Source organism: Rhinolophus ferrumequinum, chromosome 6, assembly GCF_004115265.2.
Source record: "Rhinolophus ferrumequinum isolate MPI-CBG mRhiFer1 chromosome 6, mRhiFer1_v1.p, whole genome shotgun sequence".
NCBI lineage: Eukaryota > Metazoa > Chordata > Mammalia > Chiroptera > Rhinolophidae > Rhinolophus > Rhinolophus ferrumequinum.
The window spans coordinates 71487020-71506177 of NC_046289.1; the positions used below are offsets into that span (position 1 = coordinate 71487020).

The window sequence follows — 19158 nt, forward strand, 5'->3', positions numbered from 1 at the left end:
CTGGTTACTCATACTGACTTTATCTTATCTACTAAAGCTCCTAGTGCTTTTTCATACATAACATTGAAGATATACCTCATAAAGTTTGGACCTTTTTGGACCAAAAGAATGGTCTTCAAAATTTTATTAGAAAAATAAATGTTTTTCCTGCTGTTTTAAGGAAACTGGATTTAAAATTTATATAAAATTGTTATTAAAAAAATTTTATCTTAGATTCAGCCCTTACAACTTCTTGAGATACATGCTTATTCTACCACCCAGTCTCAGAGGATTCCTCCGCATTTTATTCTTTATTAACTGAACGAGTCATCAATGATATTCAGTCCCTGATCAAGAGCTGAACAGGAGTGGACCAGGGACAAAGACCAGAGCCATATCACTCGAAGTCTTCCAAACTAATCTGTATCCAATAATGTACTCTCTGCTTATAATCATTCGGTTGGTTATTAACCCTCCTTCACATTTTCCCACAAGGATATTAAGAGAAACTGTTATAAAATATATCACTAGACAGGCGGCAGGTTGGCTCAGTGGTTGGAGCATGGTGTTCATAACACCAAGGATGCCGGTTTGATTCCCACATGAACCAGTGAGAAACAACGGCTTAAGCTTGAAGCTGAGCCTCCGGTGGGCGGCCAGTTGGATCAGTGGTTGGAGCGCGGTGCTCATAACACCAAGGTCGCAGGTTCGATTCCCACATGGGTCAGTGAGCTGCATCCTCCACAACTAGACTGAAAATGACGACTTGACATGGAGCTGATGGGTCCTGGAAAAACACACTGTTCCCCAATATCCCGCAATAAAAAAATTAAATAAATAAACATATATATAACTAGAATCTAAAGAAACTGGCTAGTAGCTCTCTCTGGTCTTTCAGCCTGGTAACACTATTAGAACAGTACCACTGTCATCTTGGATCATGACGGTGACCATCCCTAGGGATGACAGAATGAGGAAATGGAGGAAAGATGGTTCCTAGCAACTCTGTAGAACTGCCATTCCTGCCCTGGGTTGCCTATTGCCAGAATTTTTTTAACTAGGAGAGAAATAAACTTTTTGTATAAAGGGACAAAAGGGCGGGGATGGGGGGTTGGGGGGAGGTATCACCCTAATGGATTGACATGATCCTCAAAACCAAGAATCCAAGCCTGGAAATAATGAAGCAGACCAAACTACACAATATTTTTTTTCCAAAGAAATTTAATTCTGTTCCAGCCCCAAAGAAGGGGATAAACCTAAATTTTAAAAATAAAAATTAAAAAAACTGCTCAAAAACCAAGCCATTAAAAAATTAAGCCCCCTCCCTTGGCAATAAATACTGAAATGATATATACACATGAGGCTCAGGAAGGAGGCAAGAACAGGAACCTTGGGAACTCTGTCCCCTGGCAAGATTGCAACACTTCTACCAATTCCATGCTCTTTGCCTAAGACACAGAAGAGCAATGAGAGAGGCAGGAGAGATATACTAGGGGAGTGTGTGGCCCCAGACAGAGATAGAACATGATAACAGCAAAGAAAGGACACAAAACATCTTATAGGGCAGAGGAAGGGAAAGACCTCGTCTAAAACATCCCCCCATTCCGGTTGAGTCATTGGATGTGGCTAGTCCAGCTGGTCCAGCTGATGAAGGCCCTTGAGCTTATCTCCTCGCCTCCACTCCCTCTTTAGCATGCAAGTTAAGTGGGTCATTCACATTGTGGCCGTGATGCCACGGTAGCAGCAGCCTGACTGTTGGAGCCCTGAGGCTTCCCATTCACCACTAGCAGGAGGGGTGTCTCCACACGGACACTGGAGAAGGAATAGTCCTATAAAAGACAAACACACACAGGTTCATTATAGATCCTAAGATGGGACAGACTCCAGCTTGGGGTTATACTACCTGTGACTTCCTCCTCCTTTCTCCCCCTTCAGTATATACACCCCTAACCTCCATCTCATATTCAACAAAGCTGAGCTAACAAAAGGGATATCATTTCCCCAAAGTTTTCAATCTTCAGAAGAAAAATCTGGGGCAGGTAGGGTACAAGCAGTGTCACTACAAGAATGAAACAATTCTCTGATTCAAAAAAAGACAGATTCCTGGCATTGCCTAACAAAAGGCTGCTCTCACAGAATTGGTCCTTCCCAGTGTTTGTTGACAATTTTAACTAGATACCACACAGCAGCCAGCCAGAGCCGGTGGAAATTCTGAGAAACTCTTATTCCAAGAGTTTCTCCAAGTGTTTGTAAGGCCCTAAATTAACCTGCCAGATCTAAAGTTATAAAGATACTTCTCCCTTTATAGCAGGAAGAAGGAACAGAAAGTGTGGTTTAGACATTCTCCTGATAACAGAAAAGGTATCAGCTCTCTTTATCAGTTCAAGGGTACTTTAAGTTGTAAAACATGTTGTTAAAAGATTTTCATCCAAAAAATATTGTCCCACTGGAAGTGTGAAGGGGGCTCTTTTAAGTCAAAGTAAAGAGGTAAATTAAAGAGTTCTCATAAATCAATTTTTTAAAATATCCTAACAGCAATATAGGCAAGTGGCCAATAAAATGGCAATTTATAAAAGTCAATAAACATAAGATAAAATGTTGAACCTCACCAACAATCAAGAAACCAAAGCCAAACAATATTGACGCTATATTTTTCATATAAAATCAGCAAATAATTTTTCAAAGATTTCTACAGTTGAGAGGAAAACTACAGGGAAACAATTACTCACATCCACTTTTGGTAATAACTGGTCCAACCTTCCAAAAAATAATTTGGCAATATGTATCAAAAATCTTAGATGTCCACATACCCTCTGGAGCCAGGATTCTATCTTAGAAATTCATTTAAGGAAATAACCATAGATATGGGCAGCTATAAAAATACTTGCTATAGTGCTTTTGTCACAAGAATAACATGGAAATAATCTAGATCTGGAGTCAGCAAATTTTTTTCCTTAAAGAGCCAGATAATAAATATTTTAGGAATTGTGGGTCATATGGTCTCTGTCACAGAACTATTCAACTCTGACACGATAGTGCAAAAGCTACCCACAGACAATAGTAAACAAATGAGTGTGACTTTGTTTCAAAAATTTACTTCTAAACACTGAAATTTGAATTTCTTGTAATTTTCATGTTATCACAAATTATTATTCTCATTCAATTTTTTCCATTTAAAAACATTGAAACTATTCTTCTCTTATAGGCCATACAAAAACAGTCAGTATAAGCTAGATATGGTTAATGGGCTATAGTTTGCCGACCCCTGATCTACATGGTGAAAAAGTGGTTAAATACCTACTCTCAGAATTTTTATGAGGATTAAATGAGCCAGTGCAGGCAGTAAAGCTCTTAGCACAGTATCTAGCAGTCAGTTAAGTAAATTTTTACTATCATCATCATCACCACCTTCTCTATGTGTCAACTCAAAACAATGTTGTAGAATATGTAAAAACACAGGAAATGGTCACACAAACATTTGCATATGGTATTCTACTCATGATTAAAAATATACATATGGATGTGTATAATATACTTATGAAAATAAAAAAGACTGGAGGTATACATGTCAAATTGTTAACATCTGAGTGGCAATACTGCAGTTCTTTTTTTTTTTTTTTAATTGAGATAGATAACAAATCACATTGTGTAAGTTTAAGGGATACAACATGCTGATCTAATACATTTCTACATAAAAGTATGATTACCACCCTGGAGTTAGCTAACACCTCTATCACGTCACATAATTATCATTTCTCTTTTGTGGTGGGAACAATTAAGATCTAGTCTCTCAGCAACTCTGAAGTTTATAATGCCATATTTTTGTCTATAATCACGGTGCTGTGAATTAGATCCCCAGGACTTACTTATCTACTGGTTACAAGTTTGTACCCTTAAACAAAACAACATCTTCTCAATTTCCCCACCCCACAGTACCCATCATTCTACTCTCTGTTTTCTACAAGTTAGGCTTTTTTAGATTCCACACATAAGTGATATCATACAGTATTTGTCTTTGTTCTATCCATTTTTTTAATTCTTTTTCTTTACCAGTCGTCTCCCTTTTTAGCAAAAATTACATATATATATATATATGTAAGTATGTGCATATATGTGTGTGTGTGATATCATATATATACACACACACACATACACACACACAGACACACACATATATATACATTACTTACCAGGTATGCCAAAAAAATGTATACAAGTGGACACTTTGATCAACGGTGCTCAAGCAGTAGTTCGCCATAATCAGAAGTGTCTGGACGCTGATGCTAACCGCTTTGAGCACCTCTTGTAACTGCAGAAGTCAAATGTGACTTATATTCATCTTCTGTTATCGGTATATATTGAGTATTACAATTTTAATAGGCTTTTCCTTTCTTAAAATGTGTATACATTTTTTTGGCACCCTCTGTATTTTTAAAAAGAGATAAACTTGGTCCCACTTTCAGAGCCTAGGTGTTCAGAAAGAATCCTAGCCATCACTCACCTTTCCCTTGTGCTGAATTTGGTGAAGCCGAAGGTTGGGCTCAGGGATGGCTACAGAGTCCCCAATGAGCACTCCCCAACTCTGCACCATGTTATACACCATCACGGCACAGCAAGGTCCATCGGAATCTACCAGGCCAAAGGTACTGCCAGATTAAGAAGGGGGCGGGGGGAAGTAAAGTGGGCAGGAAAGAAGAACAGAAGAGTGGTTTTAAAATACCATTAAAACAAGTGCTTCCTTCGTTACTTAACTAGAAACCCTATGATAGGTACCATCATCTACCGTGGACATCTGAGTCCTCGTTTGTCTTAGATACGTAATATCTTTAGAGAACATACACAAGATTCATCAACCTGTCACTTTGCCAAGAACTTGGGACACATGTACACTGAGACCATTCAGCAAATATTAATGAACTAGCGCAAAATGTTGCAGCTAAAACATTATTCCTGGCCTATCAATTTAAGAATCAGAACCTTCATAAAACTCTCTGTCAACTTAATTCCACAAATTTTCACCGAGTACCTATTATTATCAAGCACTGTGCTTAGCAATAAGATACCAGTTCAGCTATGAGTGAGCTTATGGTCTAGCAGGAGTCAGGCAGTTACACCGTCACTTACAGTCCAGCTGTGATAGATGCCAGAATAACATTTCCTTTGTGCTGAATTCAGTAAAGCCAAAGGCTGGGCATGGAAACCCAGAGGAAAAATGTTCAAATCGAAAAGCAGGGAAGGTTTCCTTAAAGAGACAATCAAACTGAATCTTAAAGAATGAAAAATTTACTGAGTTAAAATAGGAAAACTAATCCTCAATACGGAGACAAAAACGGGAAGTGACTGGAAGGAACACAAAAGAACTTCCTGGAAGTGAGTGAGGAGTGATGCACTGATTATACCCTAATTTTTCAAGAGTCAAAAATTTTCTAAATGAGGGGTGGTCGGTTAGCTCAGTTGGTTAGAGGGTGGTGCTGATAACACCAAGGTTGCCAGTTTGATCCCCGCATGGGCCACTGTGAGCTGTGCCCTCCTTAAAAAAATAAAAAATAAAAAATTTCTAAATGAATATTTTTAACTCATCTCCTCTGCTAGACTACATGCACACTTCACTTGAATCTTTTACATTTCTTTTTTTGTTTTGTTTTTTTAACTCCCTACAACACCTATAGCAGATGCTCCATAAATGTGTACTGAAATAGGGAAAAAGCTGGATGGTACCAGAATCTACAGAGAGATCGTCAAACATCACATAGACAAAACCTGCTACTAGGACAGTCACAGAAGGGAAGCAGATCTCACTAATCTGTGACCCCTAACGATGTCCTCAACTGTGAGAGAAAGGCCAGGAAGTGAAAGCATTAGCTCAAAAGAATGAAACAGAGGAAAGGCAAGAACTCACAAGGGGACTTTCTCCTCTGTAGTGAGGCTGAACACCACCTTTCCCAAGACCACGGCACCACTGTTCACACCAGGCTGCAGCACACTCAGCGGCTTGAGCTCCAGGGTCACCTTCTGCCCAGAGGCTGACTGATAGCGCCCATCACAAGGGCCTAGATGGGCAGGGCGCAAGCTTCCCAGCATGCTCTGCAACTTTTTGGTCTTCACCTTTCCCTGCAAAGGAAGGGAAAATACATAGGTAAGAAGCTGGGAACTAGTCACTCTCCTTGAGGGTCTAGTCCTTCCCTCCCACCTATTCACTTCTACTGGGTCACTACTACCAAGGCCTATTCTATTCTTATTTTATTGACCTGCAGCAGACTAAAAAAATAGGATTCAGCCTTCAGACATCTTTACCTTGCTCTCAAGGAGGCTGGTTAATCTATTCAGGAATTCCAGGAGTTGTTGTTCTCGTTGCTGGGGCTCTGGCCAGGCAGGGTCCAGGGCTGCAGCTCGAGAGAAGCCCTCCAGGGCCTCCCCATAATTCTCTTCATATTTATGTAACTGCACAAAAAGTAACCAAAAACCTCCTAATTATAAGTATATTTAAGTATATTTATATAAGTATCTTTAAAACTATGCCGGGAGAAAGTAATGGCACAATGGACTAGGACTCTCAAGAAATAAATTGTTTTTCTACTCAGTTGTATTCCTGTCCTACAACAAACATCCTAAAGAAGTAGTAACACCTTAACATCCTTTTTCCTGTTCAGGGCGATCACAACCCCAATGATGGAGTCATTTCAAAGACGTTACTTCCAAACTCTAAAATAGTGAAGTTGCATATATTGGGTCCTTCTATTTTTGTATTTATAATGAACATGTCAGAAAAGTCTTCTAAACTGCCCCCCCCATCCTTAATGTACTCTCCCACTTCCTCAACCTCTTCTCCTTTCCCTCCAGTGACTCCACCAGCTACTGAAGTCCAACTGAGCTAGTGTGTCATAGGGCATAATTTGATTGTTTTCTTGCAGTTTGTATCCAACCTTGTCTTATTCATACTCAGTTATCCCCTCAGGCTAAGACCTAAATATGTTATTTATTCGCCTTTCAGACGCCCACCCCCACAGATCTTACCGTGGCCCTGTTCAGATGAAGATCAGGATTGCTGGAAGCTGTCCTGTCAACCTTCTCCTAAAAGGGGATAAAAAGATCATCAGTGAGTCCTGTCTCAGTCTTAAGGATGGCCATGCCTGACATGTCCTAGACACTCCTCTCCCTGAAACAATTCAAGTTGCTTCCTTGTCAAAATGTTAGCCATACCCAAACACTATTAGACAGTCATTGTTGATGCGGTATATTATGCAGTCCCTGAAACCGCAAGGTTTTTGCATGTTCATGAAACTTTAAAACGTGATTATAATTAACCCATGCCATAGTATAAAGATAGAAGAAATATGTGAAAGAATTCTGATTAAAATAAAAATGTATAGTGAGATGATGGTATAAATGAGGAAAACCAAGGAAAGACAAGCTGTCGAATTAATGCATTTCCTCAGCTCCAGACACCGGGAGAATCATGTTTCTATATCCAACCCCCCTTAAAACACAAACTGAAAGTTACATTATGATTCTCTAGTTTAATTAGAAGGCCAGAAACCGCATAACAGTGCAGACAGATGTGCTGTGAAGAAACTTTGTGACATTCATGGCTGTGTCCATTTTATTTTTTAAACTCTATTCACTGCCTGGCACATTGCAAAACACCAACAACATGAGTTAAAATTGTTTAAATGATTCGTTCCCATATATTTATAAATGTAGGTTTGGGTGAAGAAATTAAGAATTAAAGCAGCTATTTAGCAGAAGCCAAATATAAAATTTTAAAGGAATGTACCATATTATTCTCTAAACATTAACTAAATTAAGAGATTAAAATAGAATTCCTCTGCCTAAAAGTTCCCTAATTGAAAAAAAAGGACAGTCCCTAAACTGCAAATAGGAATATAAGGAAGCTGTAGTCTTTATTCTGCCACAGAGCAAAATAAGTAATGGTAAGTTAAAAACCAACTTCCTGTGTGAAGAGAAGAAAGCAAATGCAGAAAGGTGAATATAAATAAAGCCTAAATAAAAAGTAGGCCAATGTGGGGCCGGCCTGGTGGTTCAGGCGGTTAGAGTTCCATGCTCCTAACTCCAAAGGCTGCCGGTTCGATTCCCACATGGGCCAGTGGGCTCTCAACCACAAGGTTGCCAGTTCAATTCCTCGAGTCCCGCAAGGGATGGTGGGCAGCGCCCCCTGCAACTAAGATTGAACAGGGCACCTTGAGCTGAGCTGCCACTGAGCTCCCGGATGGCTCAGTGGGTTTGAATGCTCAGCCACAAGGTTGCCGGTTCGACTCCCGCAAGGGATGGTGGGCTGTGCCCCCTGCAACTAGAAAACGGCAACTGGACCTGGAGCTGAGCTGCGTCCTCCACAACTAAGACTCAAAGGACAACAACTTGAAGCTGAACGGCACCCTCCACAACTAAGATTGAAAGGACAACAACTTGACTTGGAAAAAAGGCCTGGAAGTGCACACTTTTCCCCAATGAAGTCCTGTTCCCCTTCCCCAATAAAATCTTAAAAAAAACAAGTAGGCCAGTGTGAACCTTTGAGCTTCAGGCACTCAAAGCCTGAAGGAAACCCCCGTGCAAGTGGCTACCAGTATAAAAACAGCCTGAAAGCCTAAGCAAAGCATGAACTCCAGTGAAATAATTCCTAGGAGGTGATGCAGAATGGGTTCCATGCTGTCTTCTGTTTGGGCCTGTGGAACATCCCGAGCCATACTACCTAATGGCTAATCTGGGGAAAGCACTTAATTTATACTTAAGTACTAGCATTTTCATTTTTCTTAAAATACACACACAAATAACCATTATTTTAATACAGACTTTTTTCCCATTTATAAAAGCTGAACATGTTGGGATGGGTTCTGTGCTTTAGTCATACACGCCTGTAAATCTAGGCAGCTCGAGGAGCTCTGAGGCTCTACACTGCAAACGGTTACTAATACTGACGTTGTAAGAAGAAATAAGTCAATCCTGTAGACATGACTGTGCAAAACCACATACTGGATGCCAGCAAACAATGCCCATCCTGCTTGCTAACGAGCCACAAGACTGACTTCTGTCGCTGCTTCTCTTCATCTGGCCTGGGTGACCATAAATACTTACTGCTTGGGCATAGGCACTGAGGGCTTGCTGGGAGATCTTAGGGTTCTGGCCAGTATTGAAGTAAAGAGAAAGGTATGCATTCCCCAGAATATCTGAAAAAGAAACACGGGGTTCACAGCTCCACTTGGAAGGAGCTTAACAGTCGCCACTCCATCCTAACAAGTAAAAAGCTGAACAGACTGAAAAAAATCACAGCTCTTCTTGGATCCGTAAGAGAGTGTACAACACAGGGTAAACCATGGCCCCCATAACTGGAGAGACAGACGGGGAACTACAGGGAGTTATGGCACACCCGAGCAGAAACTCACAAGGTGCCACAGGAAACAGTGCCGGGGAATGAAAACCTGAACTGTAATTGATGAATTACTGGAGGCTCAGCGTGGACAAATCTGGAAAAACTGCAGCGGTCCCAATCATAAGGGGCACCCACAATATTGAGGTTTACCTCCAGGAGCTCCATCAGGTTCCCACAGCAAATATCAGAGGAAAAAACCCCCTCGTACCTCCAGCAGGGGGAGGGGTAAAAGAAACCATTTTGAAATATGCTACAGTACTCTGTTCTTCACAAGACTTAATAAGCCTGCCCTCTAGAGAAACCAGTTAACCAGAGTGTAACTGACCTAAAGGAAGGAAACACCCACCTCCAGCCCACTCTAGCCATCCTGTCCCAGGGAGGAGAAAAAAACTGAAACAGTGGTGGGCCGTCTCAGAGCCCGAGTTCAAGATACGACCTATTTTGGTCACCCTCAAAAGTCTACTTAAAAGGCCTCACACCTGACACAAACCAGTGATGATACTCTAGTGTACCCCACATTCCACTGGGATAAAGAGGCAAACACGGACCTGAAGGAGAAACAGGAGCACAGTGCACAAAGGCCCCACGTCGCTTATGTGGAAACACAAGCCTCCTCTCTTGGATGAAATGTTCCAAGAGTTCCTAGCATAGTGGCTCATCAGAATACCTTGTGGACTTCTTCAAAACAAATTCCCTGGCTTCACACTTAGAGGCAGCCTCAACAGATGGGCTCTGGTGTGCAGCCATGGTTGAGAACCCCTGCTCTAGACACCTGTTGGAGACCGTTTGAGAGCACTCACACCAGGAGCGACCATCATGGATATCCATCTGCACAGCCAATTTGGCCTGTCGGACACTGTCCATGACATGGCGAGAACGTTCCTCTCCAGAGTCAGTGCGCAGCTGGCGAAGCACCATTGACAGGTTTTGAAGGGAGACTTTGTTCTTGCACTGCAAATGGAGAAGACATATACTCAACCTTCCGGATTCTGTTTCCCCTTTCCCCATCCATTCTATCTCCATCTTCCTAAATCTAAGTTGTCATCTTAATTCTTACGGCATGCCATCTGTATCTTCGACCCACATCTACAAGGATCAACTTGGCTGCTCACTTTTCTTCACTTCCCCTCTACCTCTGAACCTGATCCCATCATCTTCTTCCTTTCTCAGTCCCCGGTCCATTTTCCTCATCCAGTCCTGTTCCCCCACCCTTCCTCCCTTCTGATTCTGTTCTCCTAGTTCCAATACAGTTCTACTCTGGTATTCATATCCTAGGGAAATTCACAGAACCAAAGGAATCCCATGTTTCCCATCTGTGTTTTCTGAGGGGACAGTGGGCTGCTCACATGGGTGAGGGCTCCTGAGAAGCAGGTGTGGGCAGCTGCAATATCCCCTTTCTTCCAGTACACCTCACCCAGCTGGTTCCAGGCCTCCACCAGCGTGGGCTCCAGTTTCACAGCCTTTGACAGAAGCTCCTCAGCCTTAGGGCTATAGTCAGGAGTCACATTCAGTGCCTTCCCAGTGAGCAGCAGGACCTGTGCCTTGCCCTGGACAGAACCTAGGAGGAAGGGGGAAAGAGATAAAAGAAAATGGAAAAACCCAGGCCGTCTTACAGATAAGACCTGGACACTTTCTCTTAAGGAATAACCCCATGCCAGCTCTAGAAATGAAATAGTTAAGGACAATCTTTACGAACAAACCTCTACTTGAAAACCTGCAATATACAGAGTACTGTTATGAAAGGGGGTAACAAAGAAAGCATTATCACTAAAGCATTAGCCCTTTCAGGGGCTTACAGTCTAGTGGAGAGGACAAAGCATATACAGCAACAATTAAAACAATGAAAAGGAGCATATGCAGATAACCAACAAATGGGCTTTAGCAAGTGAAAAGGAAAAAAGACAAGACCCTCCAGGTAGAAAAACGATGTAAACAAAGACAGAGGCAGAAATACATGTAGCATGTTCATGGGAGAATGCAAGGTCCAAACCTGAATGAAACAAAAACTTCTTCTGGAAGTAAGTAGTCAAAGATAAGGGTAGATAAGGGTAGGGAAAAAAAAGAGTCAGAAAATGGAGACTTGAATACCAGTTTAAGGGGTTTAAACTTCAACCACTCAACAATAGGAATCTTTAAAGACACTTGAGCAAAGAGACAGACAACAGGATAGGATTAAATGCATGAAGTAATGATTTAGAAAGGTGATGGCAACGGTCATTATATAAGTTGATTTGGAAATAAAACAAATTCGAGGCAGAAAGATCAGATAATAAGATCACTGCAATAGTTCAAGCAATAAGGATGCTCTTTCATTTCATGGCATTTGCTATAATCAAACATTAGGAAAATGAGTTTGAAGGACCAAGAGATTGCAAAACTCTGTTACATTTCGGTGAAGGGCAGGGGGTTGCGCGCTCTTTTGGGACTCATACCCACGACTTCCTCCATCTGCTGCAGGGTCTTCTCCATCTCCTCTCGCACATCTTGTTGCTTCCTCCCAGCATCCTCAACACTGTGTGTCTCGAAATAGCAGTCTCGAAATGAATAGAGTTGACCCACCAGTTCCTAGGAAGTGGAAGGATGGTACCAGTAAGTGGAGAGAACGACAGACAAGAAAACTTGAGACTGGCTAGCTATACCAGCTCTTTGCCTGGAAATACTGATTCTCTATCTCGCCGAGGAATAACACGAGGGGCAGGTAGACAGGGCTAGTGTCCCAGGCCCACTCTCACGTTGTCGCATGCCAGTCTCTGCACCGTGATGGTAGCTGAGGACAATCTGAACTGTGATAATAGTTCTCTCTCCAAGCTCCAGCAGGAATCCCAAATGATGATTAAGTATTTCACTTATCACTTTGCAATTTGAGATTAAAATGAAAGTTAATAAAATAATCCTATCTGGTACTGGTCCCCAAAGTATAAAACTTTGAAATTTACCCTAAGAACGGGACTTCCTAACAAAAACAATCTTATCCCTGATCTTTCCTAGGCTGGTACCTGAAAGTACATGACTTTTGAATATTTATGAATATGGTAACATGTGAGAGTCGTCGTTTTCCAATGACAAATAGACCAATTTAAGCTTGATAACCTTGGTATTTTTGCAGGATTTTGTTCTGTTAAATACTTGTGTTTTTTGGTTTTTTGTTCTGTTTTGTTTTGTTCTTGTCAAGTCACCTTCTGGCTCTCTTGCATGCTTCCCAAGTAAATGTTATCTTTCCTCTTTTAAATGCTCCTATCTGAGTCCTCCTGTGACACCAGGCAAAGGTGTCTATTCTTTCCTAAAACCAATAACAGCAGAAATATATAATACTATTCCATCAAGTCTTAACTTCTTCTACAGCACATCCTAAATCCATCTACTTGTATCCATCCCACTATGACTATCCTGCACCAAATCAGCCTCATTACTTGCCTGGATTATTACAAGAACTTCTTACCTGATCATCTTGCTTCTACTCTCTCCCATTCTCCTCATAGCGAGAGTGACCCTACAAAAATGTCCATCATATCACAAACCCTCAGTTTCCCACTGTAGATAGAACAAAATCTATGTATCTCCTTACCATGGCCTGGAAGACTGTGTGATCTGACCTCCCACTACTCACCCTGCCACAAATTTCACTTCTTACCACTCTCCCTCCTACAATACTCAAGCCACATGGGCTAGGAGGGGCAAATCCCCTAGCTCAATCCTGCCTTGGGGTCTTTACACATGGGGTTCTCTCTGCCTGGAAACTTTCCCCAGATCTTTACATGGCTCATTTCTCATCATCATTTAGATCTCAGTTCAAATATCAACTTCTCAGAGAGGCTTTCCCTGACTGCCTGAACTGAAGTAACCCCCTCCTCCTCTGTCCACTGTTAAATCACCCTTTTTTTTCTTCATAGCACTTATCACTTGAAACTATGTGGCCTATTCATTAACTGTCTATTATCTGTCACCGCCACTGGCATGTAAGCTCCGTGATGGGAGGGACTTGATCTGTTTTGTTTACAGCTATACCTAAGCGCTACTACAGGACTTGGGACATGAGAGGCTCTCATTAAGTAAACTGACTGAATGAATTACTGAATCATCCCTGTCTCTAACAAATACTTACGTCCTCTCCTTAATTTAAAATCCTACCAAGAACAAAGAGAATGGACTAGCACCCTCTGCAGCCGTGCTTTTACAATTTTATTGTGTGTGTCATTTCCCAGACCCACCCTGCAGATTGTGATTTCAGTAGTTTGAACCAAACTGAAAAATTCTGCATTTTAACAAGTACCTTAGATGACTGTAATGAAAATGGTCTGTAAAAACACACTTGGAGAAATATCCTTTCATGCATTCCTTCTACCCTAAGATGGCTGTAGGAATGAAATCAAAGCCTACCACCATTCCCACAGATAGCAACATCACTCTCCTCTTCCTCTCCTCCACTGCATTCCCGTTCCATTCCTGCACCTGCCCCACTTACCCCAAGATACCCCAAGCATCCTCTACCCAGATGTTTAGTGCATCTACCACAAATGAGCACAGGAAAAGACAGTTCTCAGCCAAAATTACAACCTGTTTCCTTTTGCCCTGCAATCAGCATGGCTGCAAATCAGGTATTTTAGAGAGGGTCTTATTGTTTGTTTGTAGTTGCTAAAGCAAACATGCAAAGCATGGTTTAGTTTTGTGGTGATTTTGGGTTTTTTTTTGCTGGATTGAACACTTTTAATAACATTTTTCTCATGGCAAAATCAACATATATAAGTTGTCAAAATTCAAGTAGGTACACGTAGAAAATACAAAGTAAAAAAATCTTCATCGCCCCAACAACCTCAGGGATAACCACTGTTTAGTATACATTTTTCAGATTTTTTTTCTATACATATACAAACATATACACATTACCAATATTTCTAATATGGAGCCAGGATCAAGACTAGGGAATAAAATTAAGTTAATCCAGGTCAACTGGTAACGGGATAAAGTTCACATTCTAAAAAGTTTTATTTTAATCTGCTCAAAAAAAAAACAACAAAATCTCACCAATGTTTAAACTTTTGCATTAGAAGCCTTTAAGCAAGTTACAAGCCTGTCACAGGTCTAATGTTTAAATTCCAGGCTGCCTTAGAACACAAAGAACTAAGTTTCTGGGGTTTAAAAAAAGAAAACATTAAACATCTGGGTCATTAAAAAAAAATAAAGAGCCAAGCAACTAGTTAGCTCCCACCTACCGAGGAAAAACAGACTCGTCAAAACTGCAGTCAACTGTGGACTGGGTGGAGTCTGGACCCCTCTACATCAGACCCCAAACTGGGATTGCGCAGTGTGCAAAAACAAAACCAAACTGTGAAGTTCTAAAGTGAGTAACCAGGATCCAGGCGGTGCAAGCCATTACCGTGGCTGTTGCCAATTTGAAAGCAGAAAAATACCGAAGAAACGGCCTTTGTGGGGATCAAAACATGCAGTAATAGATGTGCAATACACGTTTTTTGCTATTTGTTATGGGTGAATCGAGGGAATAAAACTTTACAAGAATGTGCAGGGATAAAGTTAGAAGCAACAAATACTATTCCTACAAGACTGAAATTAACTGCAGTCGGGTCAGCGGCAGGAGGTCCAAACACACCGGCTGCTCCCCTCCGCTGCCCGGCTGCGGCTGCACCTACGGAAGTTACATTAACCACACGGACACAGGCAGCGTCGTGTACGTGCCAAGGAATTCGCAGGTACTGCATAAACGGGGCTCCCGATAACAATAGCACATACAGATTTTAATCTATGGCCCCACCTGCAATTTCTGCAAGATCTGTTTGACTTCCTCCTCTTCCTCAGCCATCATTTCCCCAGCCACTCTCGGCTTCTCCGCCCCCAACTTCATAACCACAGAGACTCATACCCACCCTCATCATGGAGCCACAGCGACATCTAGGTAGCTGGAGGCTTACCTGCACCTGAGTAGAAGGAGCGGGATTAAAGGAAAGACATCGCTCCAAACCAATTGAAGCCAATGCCTACACCTCAAAGATGTTTTCTAATCACTTTTTTCTTTTTTTTTTAATTTATTGGGGTGACAATTGTTAATAAAATTACTTAGATTTCAGGTGTACAATTCTGTATTACATCATCTATAAATCCCATTGTGTGTTCACCACCTAGAGTCACTTCTCCTTCCATCACCATATATTTGATCCCCCTTACCCTCATCTCCCACCCCTCACCCCCTTACCCTCTGGTAACCACTAAACTGTTGTCTGTGTCTATGAGTTTTTCTCATTTGTTTGTCTTGTTCTTTTGTTGTTTTTGGTTTATATACCACATATCAGTGAAATCATATGGTTCTCTGCTTTTTCTGTCTGACTTGTTTCACTTAGTATTATAATCTCAAGATCCATCCATGTTGTCACAAATGTTCCTATATCATCTTTTCTTACCACCGAATAATATTCCATTGTGTATATATACCACAACTTCTTTATCCATTCATCTATCGAAGGACATTTTGGTTGTTTCTATGTCTTGGCCACTGTAAACAAAGCTGCAATGAACATTGGAGCACACGTATCTTTATGTGTAGATGTTTTCAGATTTTTTGGGGTAGATACCCAGGAGAGGGATTGCTGGGTCATATGGTAATTCTATTCCTAATTTTTTGAGGAACCTCCACACTGCCTTCCATAACGGCTACACCAGTCTGCTCTAATCACTTTTGACTTCATAAACTTGTTTCTTTCCCAAATCCTGGAAATAAAATGTTCTCAGCTTAATTGCATGTATATTTTTTGTTTTATATTTCCTACTTATTTATTACCCCAAAAAAGAAAAAAGAGCCAGTCCAGGCGGTGGGTACACCATGACGCACATCGCTATAAAGCGGTATCTGCGGGAGGACTATGAAGCAATCAACAACAGAAACCCGGCATCCCGGGCGGAGCTGGTGTCTTTCAAGCATCCTCGTGTTGCCAACTGTGGGGACAGAGCCCCAGAGAGCAGTTTCCAGGCTCTCGGCCTCATGTGGAAAGGTGCTGGCTCAGGTAGTAGATGGCCATCAGCTGTGGCTGATTGGCCGTCAGCTGTAACCATTGAGCCATTGGCCACTAATATAACTGCCGCGGCTACGGAGGGAAGTTGAGGAGAGAGGAGGAGAGAGGAGGAGACTGAAGGAGAGTGGAGGAGAGTGGAGGAGAGTCGGTCGGTTGGCAGCAAAGCGGACAGCAGGTCGCACGTCGTGTAAACCCAGCCTCCAGTGAGACCATAGTGGTATGACTTCCCTACCTATGGCTCCGTGGGTGTTCCTTTTTGGCCTAGCCATATCCTGCGTTCTTGTGCGGGGAACGGGACCAGAGACCCTGCCTGACACCCCGCATGACACTTGGCGTAGTCGGCAGGATACCCCGCATGACACCAACTCACGGCTTCATTGGCCTCTCCAGAAGACAAGTGACAACAAGTTTTGGAACCCCATTATGATGACATGTTTGCAGCTCATTTAAGGTGCACTTCCGTAGTGGGGAACCATGACTTCATAGAGGCATATAAATGGAGTGTCGTCGTCCAGTCATTCTGGCAGGCAATTCAGGCCCACAAAGAAAACTGGGCTCTGCCTGCCGTGTGTGCAGTAGCACTTGACCTTCGAGTATTTGTCAATAATCCTGGGTCCTGGAGAAACCTGAAATCCAGGAACAGTTAACAGGCAGAGATGAAGAATCCCCAAGGAGCGCAGGAAGGGGAAAGGCAGCCCATCAGGACAGACTTCTTGGATAATTCCTGCTGCACTCCACACAAAGTCTCAGGTCCCCACCCCCTGTCAGCAAGGCCCGCAGGGAGCCAGACCCCCACACTACCGAGGCAGTGCCAAAGAGGGGGAGCCTGCGTTTCCCCAATAGCATGGGGTCAGTGGAGACTTACTGATATAAGATAAACAAAGTTCAGTCTCATTAAGGTAATACTCCAAATGTCCAGGATGTAATAGAAAATCACTTATCATACCAAGAATCAGGAAAATCTTAGCCTTTTGAGATTTTGAAAGAGGAGAGATAATCAACAAACACCAACACTGAGATTACACAATCTTGGAATTCCCCGACAAGGATTTTACACCAGCTATCAGGAAAAAAAAAAAAAAAGCATAAAGGAACAATTATGAACCTGCTTGAAACAAATGAAAATGTAAACAGTCTCAGCAAAGAAATAGAAGGTATAAAAAGAACCAAATGGAAATTTTAGAACTGAAAAATATCACTTAAGTAAAAATTATTGAGGTCCCCTCCTCCCCCCCAAAAAAAGAAAGGAAAAAAGGTTGACTATGGATGCCTGTTACAAGTTTAACATTTGAAGGAAATGTAGTACAATGGTAAGATAACTTGTCTGAATATTTTCCAAACTTTATAGTGATTTTCTTTATGAGGAATTTTATTTTGAAAACACAATTCTAATTAATCTTCATTTGGGATGGTATTATGAAAACCACCATTAATACACTAGTAGTATAATAGTACTCTAACAATGCTTATTGATAGACAATACCCAGGATATGTAAGAAAAAATGACTGTCTCTGGTGAGGGAAATGGGGACTGAGAGTTATCAGTGGGCAAAGAAAATTCTTTTGAATTTTGTACACTTTTAAATTTTTTATGTTTATGTATTAGCTATTCAAAAATAAGTTTAATTGTTAAGTAAAAATTTATTTGCTTCCACATTAGACTATCTCTGAAAGAGATACAAGACACTGGCAACAGTAATTTCTTCCAGAAAGCAGAAGTGAGTGGCTGGGGAGCAGGGGTGAAAGGGAGACTTCAAAGTTGCTCTATACTTTTTAGTTTTAATTATAGCTTCTTGTCCTTCAAACTGATTTTGTGAAATTAAAGAAGCAAAGTTCAAGGCAGAAATCATGAATGTACATAAAAGTATTTCCCTAAAGCATTTTCCAACAAAATTTAAAATTGCATAGGGAAAACAAATATTTTGCACTGTAATCTATAAAATCTGTGATTAGCTATGAAATAGGGATGTTTTAAAATTTTTAAGTCAAGATTTTTCATCCTCTTTCTCAGACACAATTTTAACTTTAGGATATGGAGGTGAAGGGATTTGTGAAAAGGTGAATAGGGAATATAGTCAATAATAGCGTGGTAACTTTTCATGGTGACAGATGGTTACTAGACGGTGTGGTGAGCACATTGTAAGATATATAAATGTCAAATCACTATGTTGTACACTTGAAACTAATAAAATGTTGTATGCCAACTATAACTTAATAAAATTAAATATTTTTGAAGCGATTTTATATTCTATACTCCTAAAGAAAACATTACTTGCTTGATATTCAATTATGTAAAGCAAAGGTATTCACTCCTTTCTACAATGACTAAATATAAAATATCCTTAAATTATTTCAGTATGACTTTATTACCTAAAAAAAGCAACAGGATTTGGCATTTAGGATAATTCCATTGTAATTCCTCCCAAACCAGTAAGAATAAATCATAAAATTTAAGAGTTACAAAAAGCTTACTGGATAATTTAATTCAATCCCTCAATATAGATATAGAAACAAAAACGCAGAAACTTTAAACTCACACAACAAAAAAAGCCATAATTAGAACTCAGATGTTCTGTCTCCCCAACGAGTACGATTTCAAGTCTTGCCTCTATAGGACATAAAGTTACTGAAAGTATCCCTCAAATTTCTTTCTTGACTCTATGCTTTAAATAAGTTATCTGCGATAGTAATCAAAAAGCCTCATTACTTAATAAAGGAAAACAAGGAATAAATATTTTAAAGTATTTTAATTAATACAATCTCTCAAGATCAATA

At 40.9% G+C, this 19158-nt stretch overlaps 1 protein-coding gene across 1 annotated transcript; it reads right to left on the reverse strand.

Annotated features, from left to right (window-relative positions):
- Positions 1-1182: 1182 nt before the first annotated feature.
- On the reverse strand, positions 1183-15227 carry TTC5 (tetratricopeptide repeat domain 5). Its single transcript, XM_033106848.1, has 10 exons — positions 15132-15227; positions 11797-11929; positions 10711-10922; positions 10165-10315; positions 9070-9161; positions 6994-7050; positions 6274-6420; positions 5879-6090; positions 4481-4625; positions 1183-1808 (listed from the first exon to the last, which is right to left on the reverse strand). The coding sequence occupies exons 1-10, from the start codon at positions 15219-15221 to the stop codon at positions 1689-1691; spliced, it is 1359 nt and encodes a 452-aa protein (XP_032962739.1). The 5' UTR covers positions 15222-15227; the 3' UTR covers positions 1183-1688.
- Positions 15228-19158: the final 3931 nt, after the last annotated feature.

Excerpts from the sequence above, each read along its gene's own strand:
- TTC5 (XM_033106848.1), bottom strand. The coding sequence starts at position 15,221 with ATGAAGTTGGGGGCGGAGAAGCCGAGAGTGGCTGGGGAAATGATGGCT. Across the intron at positions 7,051-9,069 it reads TCAGTGCCTATGCCCAAGCA|GAGAAGGTTGACAGGACAGC; the intron begins GTAAGTATTTAT and ends ATCCCCTTTTAG. Across the intron at positions 1,809-4,480 it reads AAATTCAGCACAAGGGAAAG|GACTATTCCTTCTCCAGTGT; the intron begins GTGAGTGATGGC and ends TGTCTTTTATAG.